The sequence below is a fragment of the Saimiri boliviensis genome, chromosome 9 (genome assembly GCF_048565385.1).
Source record: "Saimiri boliviensis isolate mSaiBol1 chromosome 9, mSaiBol1.pri, whole genome shotgun sequence".
Lineage (NCBI taxonomy): Eukaryota > Metazoa > Chordata > Mammalia > Primates > Cebidae > Saimiri > Saimiri boliviensis.
In genome coordinates this window covers 115040057-115060040 of record NC_133457.1, presented here as the reverse complement: position 1 = coordinate 115060040, position 19984 = coordinate 115040057, and the positions used below count along the sequence as shown (strand labels likewise).

General features: G+C 46.9%; 1 protein-coding gene across 2 annotated transcripts in view; it reads left to right on the top strand.

Annotated features, from left to right (window-relative positions):
- The window catches only part of ATP9A (ATPase phospholipid transporting 9A (putative)), a 168654-nt gene extending 165468 nt beyond the window's left edge, over nt 1-3186 (top strand). For both annotated transcript variants that reach the window (XM_039479637.2, XM_074406664.1), the window contains exon 28: nt 873-3186. In XM_039479637.2, coding sequence (XP_039335571.1) covers nt 873-1009 — 137 coding nt within the window. In that variant the 3' untranslated portion in view covers nt 1010-3186. The remainder of the gene's footprint in view (nt 1-872) is intronic.
- The last annotated feature ends 16798 nt before the right edge of the window (nt 3187-19984 follow it).

Here is a 19984-nt window from a genome sequence, read left to right as displayed (position 1 = left end):
TTTTTTGAGATGGAGTCTCGCTTTGTCGCCTAGGCTAGAGTGCAGTGGCATGATCTCCGGTCACTGCCACCTCTGACTCCTGGATTCAAGCAGTTCTCCTGCCTTAGCCTCCTGAGTAGCTGGCATTACAGGTGCATGCCACCACACCTGGCTAATTTTTGTATTTTTAGTAGAGATGGGGTTTCACCATGTTGGTCAGGCTGGTCTTGAACTCCTGACCTCATGATCTCCCTGCCTCGGCCTCCCAAAGTACTGAGATTACAGATGCGAGCCACCGCACCCGGGCTCTTTCCTTCTTTTTTTCCCTTTTTTTTTTTTTTTTTGAGACAGTGTCTTACTCTGTTGCCCAGGCTAGAGTGCAGTGGTTATGTTCTTGGCTCGCTACAACCTGCACCTCCCAGGCTCAAATGATCCTCCCACTTCAGCCTCCCAAGTAGCTGGGACTATAGGCATGGACCAACATGCCTGGCTAATTTTTGTACTTTTTGTAGAGATGGGGTTTTGCTGTGTTGCCCAGGCTGGTCTCAAACTCCTGGGCTCAAGTCATCTGCCCGCCTTGGCTTCCCAAAGTGCTGGGATTAAGGCATGAGCCGCTGCAGCTGGTGGGCCCCGTAGTTTTCTTTTCCTGTTGAAAGTAGCATTTCACTATCGGAAGCTACAGAAGAGAGCCAGAATCAAGCTGATGGCGCCGTGCGCTCTTAGCCGTGGCGCCTTCCCTTGCAGTCCCTGGAGGGAGAGTGCCATTGCCAGGAGGCTGTGGGTTTGTGACAGGAGAGGACTTTCCCTTGAGAGCTGTGAGGTCTGTTTCTGGACCACATGCACCTTCCAGAGTATTCCTGCCTGCTCACCGCTGTCTTCCCGTTTGCTTGCAGATGTGTACTTCATTGCCACCTTGTCATTCTTGTGGAAAGTCTCCGTCATCACTCTGGTCAGCTGCCTGCCCCTCTATGTCCTCAAGTACCTGCGAAGACGGTTCTCTCCCCCCAGCTACTCAAAGCTCACGTCGTAGGCCGTGCACTCTCTGGAGGGGCCCTGGTCTCGGCGCTTCCCTGATGGACAGAGCTCAAGTTCCATGGATGTGAATCGCCACCTGTGGATTTTGCAGTAATTGCTAACACGTGCAGTTTTAATGGGAAGAGGCTCTGTGCCTAAACGGAGTCCCGCTGCATCAGCAGGAGGGAGGTCCTAAAAGAGACCTATCTGGGCCTGTCTGAACCCCTCGTTCTTCATGTTTGAGTGAATGTGAATATGTTAAAGCTGGGGGCTCAGCTGGGAGATGTATGTGGGTTACTGTGCGAGCTTCCTTATGACTTGAATTTTGTTGTCACGTGATAAAAGTTTCTCTCCAGCTGGAGGTTGTAGAAGGCTTGTTTTTGGTTATGTTTTGTTTTTTTTAACAGTCCTATCGTGTATGTACTCTTTAAGTCTTTCTTGCTTTTACAAAGAGGTGTCAGAAGAATAGAAAGCTCTTGGTGTAGGTTTGGGAGGAAGAGACAGTGACATCTGGTAAAAAGTTACCCACACAGTAATCTCCATTCAGGAATGCTCAGTATCCTCTCCCGGTAGCCGTGCTGATCCAAGTTATACTGGATTCCTGGGATCGTAACCAGTGACTGGGAGGAGAGGGAGAGAGAGTGTCGTAAATCCAATCTGTTGTCCTTGATCTGATTCAGCATCCATAGTGCATGCGTTAACTTCACCTGCCACCTCGTAAAAGAATTTCAGAGGTGCGATCCCACTTTATTGGGACCTGGTAACAATTACAAAGCCGGTGGCTGGCTGAGAACAACCTCCGACATTTTCAGCAGAGTTGTTTTAGCAGGAAACGTGCCACTGAATGGCCCCTAAATGTGTCGACAGTGTGATAAGAGACTCAACTAATTCTTTAGACAACATGGCAGCTGTGACTCAGATCCTCCAAGGCCAAAGCGGAAAGGTCAGTAGCGGAGACTCCTCTCCCACAGAGGTCTGTTTCCTGTAGGAGGCATTAGTGAGGATGACCCCACAAAGCCAGAGCCATCCTGCCAGGCTGCCTTTCGTCGGTGGCAGCTTTCAGAGCAAGGAACCTCTGGTGGGAGGAGGCCCAGGCTGTGGCTCTGGGACCTGGATTTCAAGGGAGCTTGCTGAAAGGCAGCCAGTCGTCAAGATTCCTTCCCTACCAGGATGGACTCCATGCACGCATGTTTCTTATAAAGCCATGGCTTCTTGTTTCAGAGGAAGCAGAGAGTCTGTGATCGTTGGCCGTGGCAGAGCAAGGCATTCTTGGGTTTTCAAGTCACTTCTTGCAGAAGCCACATCTGCATGCCGTGAGGGTTAAGTTGGTGGGTCTTCAGGAGCCAAGTGTGGTTGAGATCTTGGATTTGCGTTTCCTTCTTGATGAGTACATACCTTCAAACCCTCCACCTGGCGCAACTTCTCTGTGCTTCAGAGGTGTACATTACAGCCTGCTTTCTGATGCCTACTAACTCCTGCTCTTGGAGAGCTAGAGACACAAGGATCAGATAGTCCCTTGCCTTCGGAGCACTCTTGATAAGCTTTTGTATTTCATGTTGTCCTTTTAAAACGTTCTAGAATGACCTCACATTGCAGGCACTGATAAATTGGCTGTTAACCACTTCTGCTTCGTCTTAAGAGTTCTTGCAGTTTCACAGTATTTTTTCCTGTCTGATTCAGTCATGTCTGCCAGAGGGAAAAGGTTTGCAGAAAAGATACAATGAATGAATAGTTAAGGATAGGAATTTTGTCCAAAAATTTCAGAAAGATGGAGCAAATCTGACTTCTTCATTGAGTGAGTTTGTATGGTTTCAAAGGTTGAGGAGGAGAAAGTTGTGCTGAAAGTTTTTGAGCCTCTGTCTTCCTGGAAGTCAGTCTGTAGCACTGGGAGGTCTTTAGATAGTTCCGTGTAGAGTTTGCAAACCCTGAACCTGGCTTTGTTCAGAGATAAAAGATACTGGGTCCTGCAGGCAGTGGGTGTGGGAGCCTTGTCGGGAAGTGTTAGAGACTTCCAGCAGAAGCTGAATGAAGATGGTCTCTCTGGTCTTTTCCTTAATTCTGAATTTTGATCGAGGTGCACAAGTTGACTTTTAAAGTCAACACTTGAGAAACCGCTTGACATTTTCACGGGACAGTGCTTCCAGGAGGGGCTGAAGGAGCCACACCCAGAAGTGGAAGGTACTCGTCTGTGTTCCTCACAAAGCTTTCTCTTCTGTTGTCTCAGCCGCACTGGGGCAGAGGCAGTCAAGGGTGAAAACGACCAAAACTCAAGTGCAGGCTACCACGTCGTGGGCTCATCCCATCAGTGGGCAGCCGGCTGACGCCTTTCGCCAGAGGGTCCCCAAGCATCTAGGAATGCACACGCCGTGCTTCTCAAACGCTGGAGACGCAGAGGCAGGAGCTTTCGGTCCGGTGAGAGTACACGATCTTTACCTGCATAGATCAGACCGTAAGCCCAGCAGAGAACCCCAGGGGCGCTCGGGGGCTTCTGGGAGGTTATCTTCATTGTGGTGGGGAAGACAAAGAAATAAGCAACCAAGAAACTAGAGTTACTGTGCAAGAGGCTCTCCTGAGTTTTTAACCTTCAGCATAAGGATTCAGTTAACCTTTTTCTTGGTTCATCAATCTGGAAAGAGCCTACATAAAGCACCATTGACGCCCTCACCTGGGAGCTCCGTGGGCCTTACGTTTTTGACAGCCAATTTCATTTGAGGTCAGAGGGCCTCGAGGCACACAGTCAGCCCTGTCTGAACAGTTTTCCTGAAAGCAAAACTCACAGCTCCCTGCGCCCTCTGACCACAGTAGCTATTTCTGCCAGAGTAAGAACTTCTATTACTATTTTGTGACTGTTCATACGTCTTGTGGCGGTGGGTGTGTGACGGGGCAGCAGGATCTGTTTGCTTTCTTTTTTCCCTCCCTCCTTCCTTTTCTCTCCTTTTTTTCTCTAAGAAAATCACCAGGGCTGGGCTAGGTGGCTCACGCCTGCAATCCCAACACTTCAGGAGGCCAAGGTGGGCAAATCATGAGGTCAGGAGTTTGAGACCTGACTGGCCAACATGATGAAACTCCATCTCTACTAAAAACACAAAAAAGTAGCTGGGCGTAGTGGCGCATGCCTGTAATGTCAGCTACTCGGGAGGCTGAGGCAGGAGAATCACCTGAACCCGAGAGGCGGAGGTTGCAGTGAGCTGAGATCGTGTGCCATTGTACTCCCATTTCTTGCTCTGTCTAGGAGACAGAGTGCGACTTCATCTCAAAAAAAAAAAAAAAAAAAAATCGCTAGACTAGTTTCTCCATCTTGAGTAACTTCTTAGATGGGACAGCTTCGATCCTCATTTTGAAGGCCCGTGTGTGCACATATGTGTTACTGTGGCACCAGGTGAGACGGTGGCACTAACCTGACTGCTGGGAGTGCATTCCAGGGAGCATCATGATGTTGGTGTAGACCTCCCGTTTCCAGCTCCCCAGTCCTGGCAGCACTGTAAAATTCCCATCCGATTTACGCTCCCCTGGAGTGAAATGAAACCTGTTTTGTGTGTGACGGTAATCTTAAAAACCGTTGTCTCTTTATGAACGTTTCCTCCATTGCTCGCTGCTGAAAATGTAGGCCCTGTTACTCGTGAATGCGGTTTGAATTTTGTGCTCATTGGAAACTGATATGTTAATGCCTCCCCCAGCCCCCACCAGACTTTTCTTTTTATACTTTGTCTTCTTTTTACTGGGGTGGGTTGGGCATGCGTGCGTGCCTTTAGGCCAGCATTTTAAACCTTTGTCAAAATTGCAAATGGGACATACACGTTCTTCTGCTCCATCCTACTTAAAGCAAACACCTATCAGCTATTTTTATCTTTTACCTTTTCTGTATGTTTGCAGTGAGTGCTGTGTGTGTGTGTGTGTGTGTGTGTGTGTGTGTGTGTGTGTAAGAATGATATAAAGGTTTTTGAAGAAATATTTGGTTTTCATTGCATTAAAATTCTATCACTCCCAGCTTTGTTTTCATTTAAAAAATATACGAGGAGCTTTGTAAATACAACAAATTTTATTTCTTCCCCTTCTTTTAATGTATAGCTTTTTTGCCGTTTATATATACTTAAAATATTCCCATGAATTATGTCCAGTTCTTCTTGGAAAAAAATAGATGATGTTTTTGAATGGAACTGCAAAGCGTCCTGCAGCGTGATCAGCCCCGACCTGAAGCTCCGGAGCACCTTCTCAGGCCAAAGCAGCGTGACCCGTGGCTCTGTCTTCTCTGCCACAGCATGGTGTGAAGCGCAGTCTGTCAGTATAGCTGGGCGATGCCAGTGACTCTCGTGTTTATGGGGTCAGGTGGGGGGGGGGCGTGGCGTCTGCAAGAAACAAATTGCGGCTCATTGATGATTTTGTTGCGGGGAGTTACTATAAGCTCGCCTAAGAGTCCGTGGCTGCTCGTTAGTTGCCCTCTCTGTGTCATCCCCATTGCACATTCTCACCAGGACGGCGTGTTTTGATTAGCGGCGAGCTCTGGCACAGTCTGCTTTAATTTAGCAGGAACTTCCAGATGATTTAAATTCTCGATGCCGTGATGACACACGTGATCCTCCGCATTTCCGAGCGACTCTGCTTTCATTGTTTGCCAGCGTGGCCTGTTGCTGTTGCCCAATAAAGCTCGTGTACGTTCTGCCTTGGGGGATTATTTTAATTTGGACAGAAACATGCATTCTGGTGTCAAAATGAGGACTTTTTATTATAATGCTCCTATTTTCTCTGTATTTCTATGGTACATGAAATGTAAAGAAAACTCCGGTTCAAAAAATTATTTTGATTTTTGCAAAAAAAAAAAAAAGTAATTGCATGCTATTTATTATTCTGTACTATTGTCCATCCCAGACATGTCAGAATTTCAAAAGGTGATGGATATAAATAGAAAAAGATGAAAACCATAAGCTTCGTATTGTATTTATATACACAGTCCTTCATGACTTTGGAATCTTTGGGTTTTTTTAAAATCGAGGGATGGAACATTTAGGAAGAGTCAGTTGAGTTTTAGGCAAAAAACATTTTTAAGGCCAGGCACAGTGGCTCATGCCTGTAATCCCAGCTTTGGAAGACTAAAGCATGAGGATTGCTTGAACCCCGGAGTTTGAGACCAGCCTGGGTACCATGGTGAGACCCGTATACAAAAAATACAAGAAAACTAGCTGCATGCACTGGCTCAAGCCTATGGCTCCAGGAACTTGGGAGGCTGAGGCAGAAGGATCACCTGAGCCTCGGAGGTGGAGGCTGTAGTGAGTCATGTTTGTGCCACTGCACTTTGAACTGGGCGACACAGCAAGACCCCATGTCAAACAAACAAAAAAAAAAAGAAAATTATTTTAAGCTGTTGCGTAGGAAGTAATTGAAATCTAGTGAGTTCAGTCAGGTGATTTTTGTCCCTCGGGGAATGTGTGGCAGCATCCGAAGACCTTTTTAGTTGTTACAGCTCGGGGGAGTGGAGCGCTTCAGGCATGGGCTGCTGCTGAACACCCCATGATTCATGGGGTGGCTCCCACAATAGAGCCCAAAATGTCAAAAGTGCCAACATTGAGAAACTCTTTAAGTTGTTGTTGTTGTTGTTGTTTTTGAGTCAAGAGTCTTGCTCTGTCACCCAGGCTGGAGTGAAGTGGTGCGATCTCGGCTCACTGCAACCTCCGCCTCCCAGGTTCAGGCGATTCTCCTGCCTCAGACTCCCGAGTAGCTGAGATTAAGAAAGGGGAGTGGGGAGAGGGATATCAGAAAAAACAAACTCATCTTTTTCCCAGTGTTTAGCAGAGTTAAACCCCCACCCCCACCACAACGCCTGGCTAATATTTCTGTGTTTTTAGTAGAGATGGGGTTTCACCATGTTGGCCAGGCAGGTCTCGAACTCCTGACCTCAGGTGATCTGCCCACCTTGGCCTCCCAAAGTGCTGGGATTACAGGCATGAGCCACTGCGCCGGGCTGGAGAAACCCTAATTTAATCAGCACATGTCAGCGGTCTCATTTGTCTGTATTTGTGGAAAGGGCTAGAGGTATAAACTCACGTGTCTCAGGAAGCACCTCCGCCCGGCCAGATGGTGTCCTTAATAGCTCTCCGCAGGGTGAACTGCGGCTTCCGTCTTTTTTCCTCTCAGTGGAAAGGGCCATCCTCGGTGTAAGGATTAGAAAGATCATTGTAACTTAGTTGTGTTTTGTCATGACAGCGGCTCCCCCGCCCCCGCAGAAGGAAGGCACGTGCTCGCAAAGGTGGGGGCCGACGTGCTTTTCCTTAAAGGTGCGCTACGCCTGTGCAACGTTAGGCCTCTGCGTTTGTCTGCGGTGAAATTGCATCCACGTGCAGACACTTCCCCGCCGGAGCCGCTAGGGGGAGCTTGAGGACCGAAAGACATTTCTGTTTCCTGTTTTCCACAACCAGCCGGACCCCACGTGCCCAGCTGCCCTGAGGTTCAAGACGGTGCTTTCATAGCTTCAGAATTTGTTTCATGGCCAGAGGCTCCGTGAAAAACAGACATTTCTTTTCATGTTGTTGACCAGAATATTTTGCTGGACTTCGTTTTTTTTTTTTTTTTTTTTTAAAAAAGGGGGTGGGGGGGCGGGGGAGGGTGTGAGAGATGAATATTTATTTGCTCTGAGATATTTGCATTTTTGAATAATTGGCAAGTGGGAAGCTTTGCCAGTTCACTGTTCAGGCTAATAAGGTTTTGAGACGAAATGTTCCAACACCCCAAGTACTTAAAGTGTTTTTGTTATGAAACTTTTCAGGGTGACATGAAGCCCTGTGGTATTTGTGAGGAGGTCTATAAATGATGGATTTGCTCACCTCAAAATAGAACTGTAGTTGCTCCAAATTTTCCAGAAGTGGGAGCACAGTGACAGAATTCATTCAGGACTTGCTAATTTCCTACTTTAAATGGGTTACATAACAGAATGGGTCCCGCCTTCGTGCCTCTCAAAACTACCCATGAAGTGATGGTGAAATGTATCATTAAAAGCTAGAAATAGCTCTGCTAAACTCTGGGAAAAAGATGAGTTTTTTTTCCTGATATCCCTCCCCCCACTCCCCTCTTTTCACCCAAACATTGCATAATGTTAAAAAAGTCAAATCTTTCCGTGGGATTTAATTTCATTCTCCATGTGGCTGTGGTCGGAGTGGTAACTTGAGCAGTTTGGGGGCTGGTGGATTTTTGGAGGATCACGCATTCCTGGATCAGTTTGCATCCAAAGCCTTAGCCGAGAAATACGCCCAATCTTGGGGTTTCTCCCCATCCCGCCTGCCCCCCTTTTGTGGATGAGTTATCTACAGCCTAGCATCTTTTCAGAAAGCCTACTTTCTTGCAGGAATGCCCAAACAAAGCCACCCTCCACTTTTCATGTTGAGGTTTTGATTTTGAAATGGATGCCCCCTAAAATTTGGGGTAACTGAGTCACATGTGAAGTCATCAGCCCCACAGCCTATGCCTGATAGCAGGCCAGGGCTCATTTCTTAGAATTCAGCCAGCAGGTTCTGTGTGCTCACATTAAGAACTTGGTGTTCTAAGCCTGTGCTGTTCATTTTCAAGAGACCGAAGAGAAATACATTTTTTTCTTTGATCATGTCAGGTCCAGTTAAACCCAGGACTATTTTTTACTTCCTTTGAGAAGGATTACAGAGTCCAGAAGAAAGGGAAAAAGTGTCAGGGGATGGGTAGGAGATGTATGGAATATGCTGGCATTTTTATTCCTTCATCGATGAAATATATGTATGTTTTTCTTTTTTTTTTTTTTTTTGAGATGCAGTCTCACACTATTGCGAGGGCTGAAAGGCAGTGGTGTGATATTGGCTCACTGCAACCTCCACCTCCCGGGTTCAAGCAATTCTCCTTACCTCAGCTTCCTAAGTAGCTGGGATTACAGGTGCCTGCCACCACACCTGGCTATTTTTTGGTATTTTTAGTAGGTACAGGGTTTTAATATGTTGGCCGGCTGGTCTTGAACTTCTGACCTCATGATCTGCCCGCCTTGGCCTCCCAAAGTGCTGGGATTACACGTGTGAGCCACCGTGCCGGCCTGATCAAATATTTACTGAGCACCTCCTTATTGTTAGGCACTGTTCTTGGGGCTGGAGGCGTGGCAGAGAACAAGACGAGCACAGTGTCTGCCCTCATAGTGATTACACTCGTGTATGTGAGAAAGACAAGAAACAGATACAGACTCTAACGTCAGGTGTTGATAAAGCGTCCTAAGATAAAGCAGCCTAAGAGGCAGAGGATGACAACCAGCTAAGAATAAAGATGGGAAAGTGATGGAGTGAGAGAGGGGACCCCGGAGGATGGACGCCTTTAGCAGAGCGCTGCAGGATGGGAAGGAGAGAGCTGTGCACATCTGGACCCTGTACGAGCAGATGCCAGTGGTGAAGCACCCCTGCCCATCTACGTGGGCACCCGCCACCCCCTTTCCCTCAATTCTTTCATGCCTCATGGTTTTTTAACTCAAGCAAATTTTGCTTTCTATTCTGTTAATGAATTTGTTTTAATGCAAAGAAGTTTTTAATGATTGGCCAATTCTATTACTTTTATTTTCCCAGATCCCCAAGTAAATGATTATTTTATTTATTTTTATTTTTGTTTTTTTGAGATGGAGCCTTGCTGTATCACTCAGGCTGGAGTACAGTGACATGATCTTGGGTTACTGCAACCTCCTTCTCCCAGGTTGAAGTGATTCTCCTGCCTCAGCCTCCTGAGTAGCTGGGATTACAGGCGCCTGCCATGCCTGGGTAATTTTGGTATTTTTAGTAGAGGTGGGGTTTCACCATGTTGGCCAGGCTGGTCTCAAATTCCTGACTTCAAGTGATCTGCCCGCCTTGGCCTCCCAAAGTGCTGGGATTACAGGCGTCAGCCACCGCACCCGGCCAGGAAGTGGATTCTTGGGGAGTCCCTTGGACTTCTCATTGGCTGTATACACCTAGCCCCATGAGGGATATGTTCTCCAGTCAGGGATACTGAGGCCAGCCCAGCACACTGGAGGGAGGTTCATTTCCAACTCTGAACAACGGCTGGGCCGCAGGAACCTGGGCAAGTTTGCAAAGGCTGAGCATCATTCAGAGAGATCTGGGGAAGTGACATTTCAGTCACAGTGTGTGCAAAGGCCCTGGGGTAGGAACGGCTGGGCATGTTGGAAGAGCACAGGGCTGGGGTGCTGAGACCGACGGGGTGATGGAGGAGAGGAGGTCAGGGAGACAGGGGGGACCTGCAGACCGTGGCATCCAGGCTGAGGAGTTCGTCGCAGAATGAGCAAGTGTTATTCAGGTTAACCCTCTAGGCTGAACCACCTCCGAGGGCCGGTTTTCACTCTGTCTCTACCCTGCCCCACTGAACCTTTCCAACCTGTTTTCACAACCTGCTCTCCTACCCAGTGGTTCTGCATGACTTTATTAACATAAAGCACACTCATAAATGAAGGAGAGAAGAAGCCAGTCCTTGGGTAGAGTTTCCTCTTGCTTTTCCAGCGGATAACGCGAAGGGTCTCTGTTCCGCCTGTAGCTGAACTTTCTTCGAGAGTCCTGGAGAGCAGGCTGCATCAGCCAGCTGCCCGGGGCTGGGAGGTGAGTGTGGAGGAGGAACAGGTAGAGAAGACTTAACTGGGTCATGTTCTTCGAAGCTGCCACATTTCCCGAATATGCCCACTTGGGTCAGATTTCGAAGACGAAGGCTTTTGCAGTCAGGAACTGCGGGAGCCCAGGCTGTGTTCAGATTCCTCCTGAAGAAAGAAAGAATAACGAGAACAGGCTGTGGAAAAGAATGTAGTTAGTGTCTTAAAGATGGCCAAATATTCATTCTCATTTGTCCTTTTATGTGAAACAGATTTTTAAAAGGCAATGGGAGTAGCTAACGACATCCAGAGCCCTGCTGATTTGAGTGGGGCTGGGGCTGGGGGCTCAAATTGGCCCAAACAGCTAATCAGGCCCAAAGAAAGAGGTGAGTTGATTACCCTGGAAATTGCACAGGAATTCTTCGAAGACGTGGCCAATAATTAGAGTTTAAGATGCTACTCTTTATGCACATAACTTAGCATAATTTTATTAGGCAGCTCATCACCACTAGAATTTGGGAAAATCAGGCCAGAAAAAACTCTGAGAGCCAGGCTTATGCAGACGTGGAGGCTTTTGCTCTAAAATGGCCTAGTCACGCTTGGGGAAGACCCCAAGAGAAAGGCTGACCTTTCTTCTGGCTCCTGAACGGCTGGGAGTAGAAATGAATCTGAGCCATTTCAGGGGGTGTGCTGGAGTTGGGGACAGCATGGCCTGGACCCAACTGGGACTGACGCAGGCTTGGTTTGAATGCTGGTCCCCCCACTTACTAATGAGTGAGATGGGGGCGATTCCTTCCGTTCTCTGAGCTTCCATCCCTTGTCTGCTGTTGGGAGCAGGACCCCCGTTCGTGAGGCTCAGCCATGAGGCTGATGGCATTGGAGACAGTGTGGGCACAGAAACAGGAGCGGTCATTATCACCCAAGCCTGCCGCTGATGGAAAAGGCCTGATTTCCCCCAACTCAAAAGCCCTTCATCAGAAAGGGTTTATGCTCCTGTCTGGCTAGAGTTTCTGAGCAGAGGCAATATCCAACTGGGAATGCTTTTTTTTTTTTTTTTTTTTTTGAGACAAGAGTCTCACTCTGTCGCCCAGGCTGGAGTGCAGTGGCCAGATCTCGGCTCACTGCAACCTCCGTTTCCTGGGTTCAAGCGATTCTTGTGCCTCAGCCTCCCGAGTAGGTGGAAGTACAGGTGCCACCATAGCTGGCTCATTTTTGTATTTTTAGTAGAGACAGGTTTCACCATGTTGGCCAGGCTGGTCTCGAACTCCTGACCTCAGGTGATCCACCCGCCTCGGCTTCCCACAGTGCTAGGATTACAGGTGTGAGCCACCACGCCTGGCCCCAAGCTCGAATCTTCCTGTGCATCTTTCATGAATTTGCTAACTTGCCCAGGGTCCTGTGGCCCCAGCCATTGTCCAGAGTTGGAGGCGATCCTGCCTCCAACCTGCTGGGCTGGCCTGGGCATCCCTGACTGGAGAACACACCCCTCATGAGCGGGGTGCATACAGCCAGAGCAAGGCAAAGGGACTCGGCAAGAATCCATTTACTCGGGAATCTGGAAGGGAGCATGAAAATCATAGAACTGGCCAATCATTAAAAACTTCTCTTTTTACGTTAAAACAAATTCATGGTTGGGCATGGTGGCTCATGCCTGTAATTCCAGCACTTTGGGAGGCTGAGGCGGGAGGATCACCTGAGGTCAGGAGTTCAAGACCAGCCTGGCCAACATGGTGAAATCCTGTCTCTAGTAAAAATACAAAAAAAAAAAAAATTAGCTGGGTGTGGTGGTGGGTGCCTGTAGTCCCAGCTACTCAGGAGGCAGGAGAAGCGCTTGAACCTGGGGGCTGAGGTTACAGTGAGCTGAGATTGTGCCATTGCACTCCAGCTTGGGCGACAAGAGCGAAACTCCGTTTCAAATACAGCAACAACAACAACAACAACAACAACAACAACAACAACAACAACAAGAAGCCAAGTTCATTAATAGAACAGAAAGCAGAATTGACTTGTTTTAAAAAACATTAATGCATTCGGGGCTTAATACCTAGGTGATGGGTTGACAGGTGAAGCAAACCACCACAGCACACGTTCACTGTGAAACACACCTGCAAGTCCTGCACGTGTATCCCAGAACTTAAGCGCAATTACAAAATAAACCACAGGCACGAGAGAATGGAGGGGGTGGGGGTGGCGTGTGTCCACGTGGATGGCTGGGGGGTGCTTCACTCCTGGCGTTTGCTTTTATAGGATCCAGAGGTGCGGCTTGGAAGGAACTGGCTTATCCTTTGCAAGCCAGGCGTCTGGCCCATGGTTAGGGCTTCGTAAACCTTTGTGGCATTTGAGTTGGTGTTTTTTTTTTTTTTTTTTTTTTTTTTGAGACAAAGTCTTGTTCTTTCGCCAGGCTGGAGTGCAATGGTACAATCTTGGTTCACTGCAACCTGCAACCCCTGCTTCCCTGGTTCAAGTGATTCTCCTGCTTCAGTCTCCTGAGTGGCTGGATTACAGGTATGTGCCACCATGCCTAATTTTTGTACTTTTAGTAGAGACGGGGTTTCACCATGCTAGCCAGGATGGTCTCAATCTCTTGACCTCGTGATCCACCCACCTCTGCCTCCCAAAGTGCTGGAATTATAGGCGTGAGCTTCTGTGCCTGGTCTTGAATGATTTAAAAAAAAATTCTGGTAAAATATACATAGTGTACAATTTATTCTTTTAAACTTTTTTTTTTGAGGTAGGATCTCACTCTGTTGCCCAGGCTGGAGTAAAGTGGTACAGCCATAGCTCACCAGAACCTTGAACTCCTGGGCTCAAGCGATCTTCCTGCCTCAGGCCCCTGAGTAACTGGGGCTACAGGTCCAAGCCACTGCACCTGGCTAATGTTTAAATTTTTTGTAGAGATGAGGTCTTGCTATGTTGCCAAGGCTGGTCTTGAACTGCTGACCTCAAGTGGCCCTCTTGCCTGGCCTTCTAAAGTGCTAGGATTACAGGCCATTTCAACCATTTTCAAGTGTATAGTTCACTGGCATTAAGTTCTTGAGGTTTTTTTTTTTTTTTTTTTTTTTTAGATGATTGTGTTTTGCTCTTGTTGACCAGGCTGGAGTGCAGTGGCACGATCTCTTCTACTGCAACCTCCGCCTCCCGGGTTCAAGTGATTCTCCTGCTCAGCCTCCCGAGTAGCTGGGATTACAGGTGCCCACCACCACACCTGGCTAATTTTTGTATTTTTAGTACAGACGGGGTTTCACCATGTTGGTCAGGCTGGTCTCAAACTCCTGACCTCAGGTGATCTGCCTGCCTTGGCCTCCCAAAGTGCCAGTTTACAGGTGTGAGCCACCGTGCCTGGCCAAGATAGGGGATTCTAAGGAACCCTTCACCTTAAATTACTTCATTTACTTACCATACGCTTTTTTTTTTTTTTTTTTTTTTGGATACAGAGTCTCACTCTGTCACCCTGGCTGGAGTGCAGTGGTACTATCGGCTCATTGCAACCTCTCGTTCCCAGGTTCAAGTGATTCTTGTGCCTCAGCCTTCCAGGTAGCTGTGATTACAGGTGATTGTCACCACACCCTGCTACTATTTTTTTGCATTTTTTAGTAGAGACCGGGTTTTGCCATGTTGGCCAGGCTGGTCTGGAACTCCTGGCCTCAATGATCCACCCGCCTCAGCCTCCCAAAGTGCTGGAATTATGGGTGTGGGCCACTGCACCCGGCCACCACACAATAAATGGGTGCCAGAGGTGGGTGAACAGGTATGAGCTGGGAACTCACCCTCTTGTGGGAGTGGGAGTTGTGATTACACTAGGCATTCTCTGGCCAGAGAGACACATGATTTCTTTTTATTTTATTCTTGCTTTCTTTTGTTTTGTTTTGTTTTTTTTTTTTTTTTGCATTTCTTATTTCATCCATCTTAATTTTCCATGAATCTTAGTTTTTCTTCTCTTATCGTCTTTTTGTTTAAAACAATGTAAGTATAGAATACATACAGCAACGTGTATCTAGTAGGCTAATATTAAATGCATAGTGATGAATTTTTGCATAGGCTCACACCCATGAGTCCCCCACTGGGATCGTGTAGAAAGCGTCTGATTCACTTAATGAGAAACTGCCGACAAACTCAAAGTGAGATACTACTTTATCCTTGCTAAGCTGGTTATCATTAAAAGGACACCGTCAGTGTTGGCAGGGATGTGGAAAAATCAGAACCTTTGCGCATTGCTGGTGGGAATGTAAAATGGTTTGCTTGCCGTAGGAAATAATCTGGCAGTTTCTTTGGAGGGTGATAAAATATTCTAAAATCAGATTGTGGTGATGGTTGCACAACTCTGTAAATTTATGAAAAACCATTAAATTACATATTTTAAGTGAGTGAATTTTATGGTATGTAACTTATATCTCAGTGAAGGTGTTAAAACCCTGCCAAACCATTTTCCAGAATGGCTGTACCGTTTTTGCAGTTGTATGAGAGTTCCAGTTCAACATCCTTGTTGTCTGCACTTGGCATTGTCAGGATTTGTTCTAGCCATTCTAATAGATGTGCAGTGGTATATCACCATGGTTTTCAATACCATTTCCCCAATAGTTGATGATATTGAACATCTTTTCATGTGCTAGTTTGCCATTCACGTGTCTTCTTTGGTGAAATGTTCATGTCTTTTGCTTGTTTTTAAGAATTCGATTGTTTCCTTTCTGCTGAGTTTTGAGAGCTTTTAAAAGTATATTCTGACTCTCTCTCTCTATATATATAGTTGAATAAGTGATTTGCAAATTTCCCTGCCCCATTTTATTGAAAAGCTTGCCTCTTCATTGTCTTTATTGTTAATATTTTTAAATTTAGCCTTTCTTGTGGGTGTGTTGTGGTATGTCATTGTGGTTTTAATTTGCATCAAATCATTTCATAGTCTGGTTTGTGGAGTCTTGGTTCAACAGCAGCTATGGCTATAGGCAAAATGCTTTACCTACAGAACACTTTCAAAGAGGGGTATTTTCATTGTCTTTTCTATAGATGAGGGTTTAAGAGCTGCAGTGACTTGTTCAAAGTCACACAATTAGTAAGAGGTGGAGTCAGGATGGGTGTTCAGGTCCACAGACTTAGAGGCAGCTGCCTCTTTTGAGCTAGACTCCAGCTCAACTTCAAGGTTCCTGGTGAAAGCAACAGCCTCCCTTCTCTCCAGCAAGCTGCATTCTTTGAGGGCATGTCACAGGACGTTGAGAAATGCCAACGCAGATGACAAATGAATGCTCCATTTATCTGAATCCCATCATTTCCCAAAGGCCATCCTCACCTCCATCCCTGACTTAGCATTTCCCAGGGAATTGCCACATTCCCTAGCTGCTATCATTGTGGCTTCTAATTAAGAGCAGAGCCAACCTCAGAATGGGGTAGAGGCCTCAAACCATGAGTCACTGTGGAGATGTCATCATCCTGGGAGAAGAGAGCCCCACACTGTCTGGAAGCACCAGTAGACAGCCATTGCATGCATATTTATTGAGCACCTACTAGATGCCAGGCAGCTTCCAGGCACTGGGGATGTGATGATTTAGACGTTCATGGGTCCTGGTTTCCTACAGAGTGGAGTGATTGTCTTAGGCAGGGAAGAAATGAACAGGCCTCCTTCAGGTCCTCGGTTACTTATCCCTTCTTAAAGAGGCTTCGTTGACCTCCTCCTGTCGGATGTGTAGCCCTGTCACTTCCTAGCCCCTCACCTTGTTCTACTTGTCCTCAGGAGCTCAGCCTCAGTCTTGATCACTCAAATGTAAGCTCTGTGAGGACAGGGACTTTGACTTCTTTGCTTATTCCGAATGCCTGGAAACAGATGGCCTATGGTGAGTGTTCACTAGATGCAAAACGAATAAATGAATACACAAATATGCTAATTCATCGCACAGCGATGAGTATTATCATAAAGTTAAGTCAGGATGCCATTAAGGAGACCAATCGGGGTGGAGGTCGGGGGTTGGAAGTGGAGAGATTGTGTGAGGCTATTTTTAGACTTGGTGGTCAGGGAGGGCTTCCTTGAGGAGTTGGCTTTTGAGTTAAAATCTGAAAGATGAGAGGATCCAGCATTCATAGATGCAAGGAACAGTGTTTCAGGCAGAGAAAACGGCATGTGCAAATGCCCTGTGGCAGGAAGGGTTCAGAGTTTCCAGGAACAGGAAGAAGAGCAATGGCAGCCCGTGCGGCAGAGTGGCAGGAGATGGGTATTGTAGCCTTGTATGAAGGCTTCTGTGTACCCAGAGTCTGTCCCCAACGTGCCAGGCAGCAAGCTCCCTTCTGACCTTTGGGGATAAGTGTGCAGAACGGGCCCACTGTGTGTCATGTTGAGAGATTCCAGATCCCAGGATCATGGATTCCCATAGCCAGAGACATCAAGGATATAGTTCATACTCCAGACCACATTGCTTACCCCAAGTGCGACTGGTTTCTTTCTCCAAGTTCAGGGTTGGGGTTTTTGGTGAGTCAGTTCATGAGAAAGCTCTTTAAGCTCTTGGGAGAATCTCCCCTGGGCCTAGGAAAGGCCTCTCAGAAAAGACACTTCTGAGAGCCATGCAAGTTCCAAATGAGAGTGTGGCTGCTTTGTACCAGGCACATGTACCTGTATTTTCTTGTATCCTCACTCTAACCTTGCAGGGTAAGTGAAATTAAACTCATCTCACAGATAAGTAAAACAAGATTCAGTTAAACTCCCAGTCTGGCAATTTATTAACTATGAAATTCTGGGCAAATATTGCAGTCTGACCCCGGGATTTTTAATCTGTAAAATGGGTACATGTCTGTGTGTATGTGTACCCACTCTGTAATTGACATTGTGAAAGGAAAATAAACATGATGTATGTGATGTGCCTGGCATTGTTAACATATTGTTGCGTATCAGTTAGAGTTCTGTGGTTGCAAACAACAAAAATGAGAACTGGCAAATTAAGCGAAGAGACGGGGAGAGGAAATGGATTGTCAGGTTGTGGAGTGGCTCACAGACTGGAGCTTTGGCTAAGAACAAGGATGAGGACATGCTGGAGATGCAGCAGGGTCCCTGCAGCCTGTTTTCTCACCTGCAGGTCTTTTATCCCGCCACCCCCACCACATCACTCCCGCCTTGCATCACTCAAGGGTCAACATCCTCCTGTGAGAGTCTGATGGGCCGACTTTGAATTACAGGGCAGGGTATTTTGATTGACAGTTGCTCCAAGACTGCCTGCCATGAGGAAGAATTCCCCAGAGCGACTGTTTGTGGTTTCCCCAGGAGAAAGGGTGCCTGGATGCTTGACGGTCAAAGTGTAACACGTGTCCGCTGCAGTAATAATGTTGGCTTTGCCGCTGGACTCGCTCTGGTCAAGACTGTCACCTCTCTATAAACTTCAGTTTCTGCTTTGTCTAGTGCGGGCAGTGAGTTCACACCAGGGCAACTCTAAGAATCTCCAGTGCAACTGTAGAAAAATGAGGACACACTCTTCTAGGCTGTCTCTTTTGATCAGCTTTGAAAGAGTTTTCCGGAAGTTCTCTCACATCTCATTGGTCACCACTGGTATACACGCCCACCCCTAGACCAATCACTGGTGAGAAGGGCAGGGATAAAGACCAATCAGAGTCAAGCCCTGGTTTTACCGCAGCAAGCGGGATGGGATGACCGTGTGCAGAGCACTCGTGATCGGCCACGCTTTGTGCTCTCAAGGGTTAGCAGTTTCTGTCGACAGAATTCTCCGAGCCGGTAAAGCTTGAAAGCGGGGGTCAGGGTGTCCTTTTTGGTCTAGACTATGTCCTCGGAGGTTGGTTTGTGTTGCCTTTGCTCCACGGAGCACCTCAGAGGGAGGCCCCCTTTCGCCCTTTCAGGTAGCTCAGCCACCCCACAGTACTGAACCCAAAACATGCCAAAGCAAGCCGTGAACTTCCAGATGAAAGAAACACCAGGTGTTAGCATCCAATAAATAAATAACGTTGTGGCTGAATTGAAAAAAAATTCATCTTGCCAGGCACCGTGACCACGTCGGTGTTGATTTAAAGCAGGTCTTAATTATAGTGCCAGGTAAGCTCTGCTCTGCCTGCTGTGGGCTGTCCCCAGCGTAGCTGTCAACTCAGCTTACCTTCCAGAGAATTGACAATTACATGGTGGCACTTTTCCATTCGTGTGTGACCTAACACAGCCCCTCTTCTCAAAAGTTGGTAACTAAATTTGAGGTGCTGAAAGAAATATTGCAATTGAAATGATGCATTAGGGAACATTTATGTGCCTTGGAGTGAATTAATGTCTTGGGGAAAAAAAAGCCCCTTCTCTTAGCACAAATACACACTTTTCACATTCCTTTTTAGGCACCGAGGATTTTTATGGTGGTGTAAATCAGATTTTACAGGCCACATATTTCAAGTATGGAGTTCATTAAATGTGTGAAATTTGACATTTGCTTCAGGGCGTGGCTAGGGTCTCCAGTAATGAATCACAAGTTGTGTTGGGTTTTCTGATCAAGTTCAATATGCTAATACCTCTGTGGAGTTGCACAAAAAGGCAATTTCTCTTCAAGCCTTTCCAAGGCTGGTTCTCCTGGGATCATGTCCAGTCCTTCAATGGACCAGGTACCAGTAAGAAACGTGGCTCCACCGTCTTTATTCACGTTGAGAAATCTGGCAGGCATATTCTTTAACTGATTCCTGAGTTGTGTCAGTACATTTATTAATTCAGTAGCCATTTACTGAGCACCTACTATGCCAGGCTCTGTGCTGGCATAATAACAGTTTAGTAACATACGCGACTATGTATGGTTGGTGAAGTTTGCAGGTTTGAGAGGAGGCGGAATACTTAATTTCTCCGATTATGCAGTCATCAACTGTGAGAAAGAAAACCTGGCATGTTTTGAGGCTCAGGTGTTAGGGGGAGACCAATTTTTTTTCTGGGAGTGTCAGTAAAAGGTCTTTCTGAGAGCAACAGTTAAGCTGACCCTGGAAGGATGGGTAAGTCTTAGCTAGAGTGAGAGTTGGGGTGTGTAGCAGAGGGAAAAGTATCCATGACAAGGCAGAGAATAAGCCCTGCCCTTAGTCAGTTGATTACTAACTAAAGACCACCTGATGTGCTCTGGATTAGGAGTAAAGATGGGGAGAAAGACTTGGAACTTGTATCCGTTGAGACTCATGGTTGCAGGTGACAGAAGCCCAATCCATTAGGAATTTATTTGCTCATGTGTCTAAAAAGTACAGAGTAGGACTGGCTTCAGACGTGGCTGACTCTAGGATGCAAATGATGTGAAGTATCTGCCTCTAGGCCCTGGCTCTGTTTTGCTTTATGTTTGCTTTTTTTTCTCAGGCAGAACCTCTCTTTCTGGTGGCCCCAGCAGCCCAGGCTCACATCCCCCTAGTTTTCTGATCCCATTCAACAGAGTGTCCCCTTCTCAATGGTTCCAGCAAAAGTTCTAGGTTTGAGTCTCTGGCCTCGATCACACGTCCAAA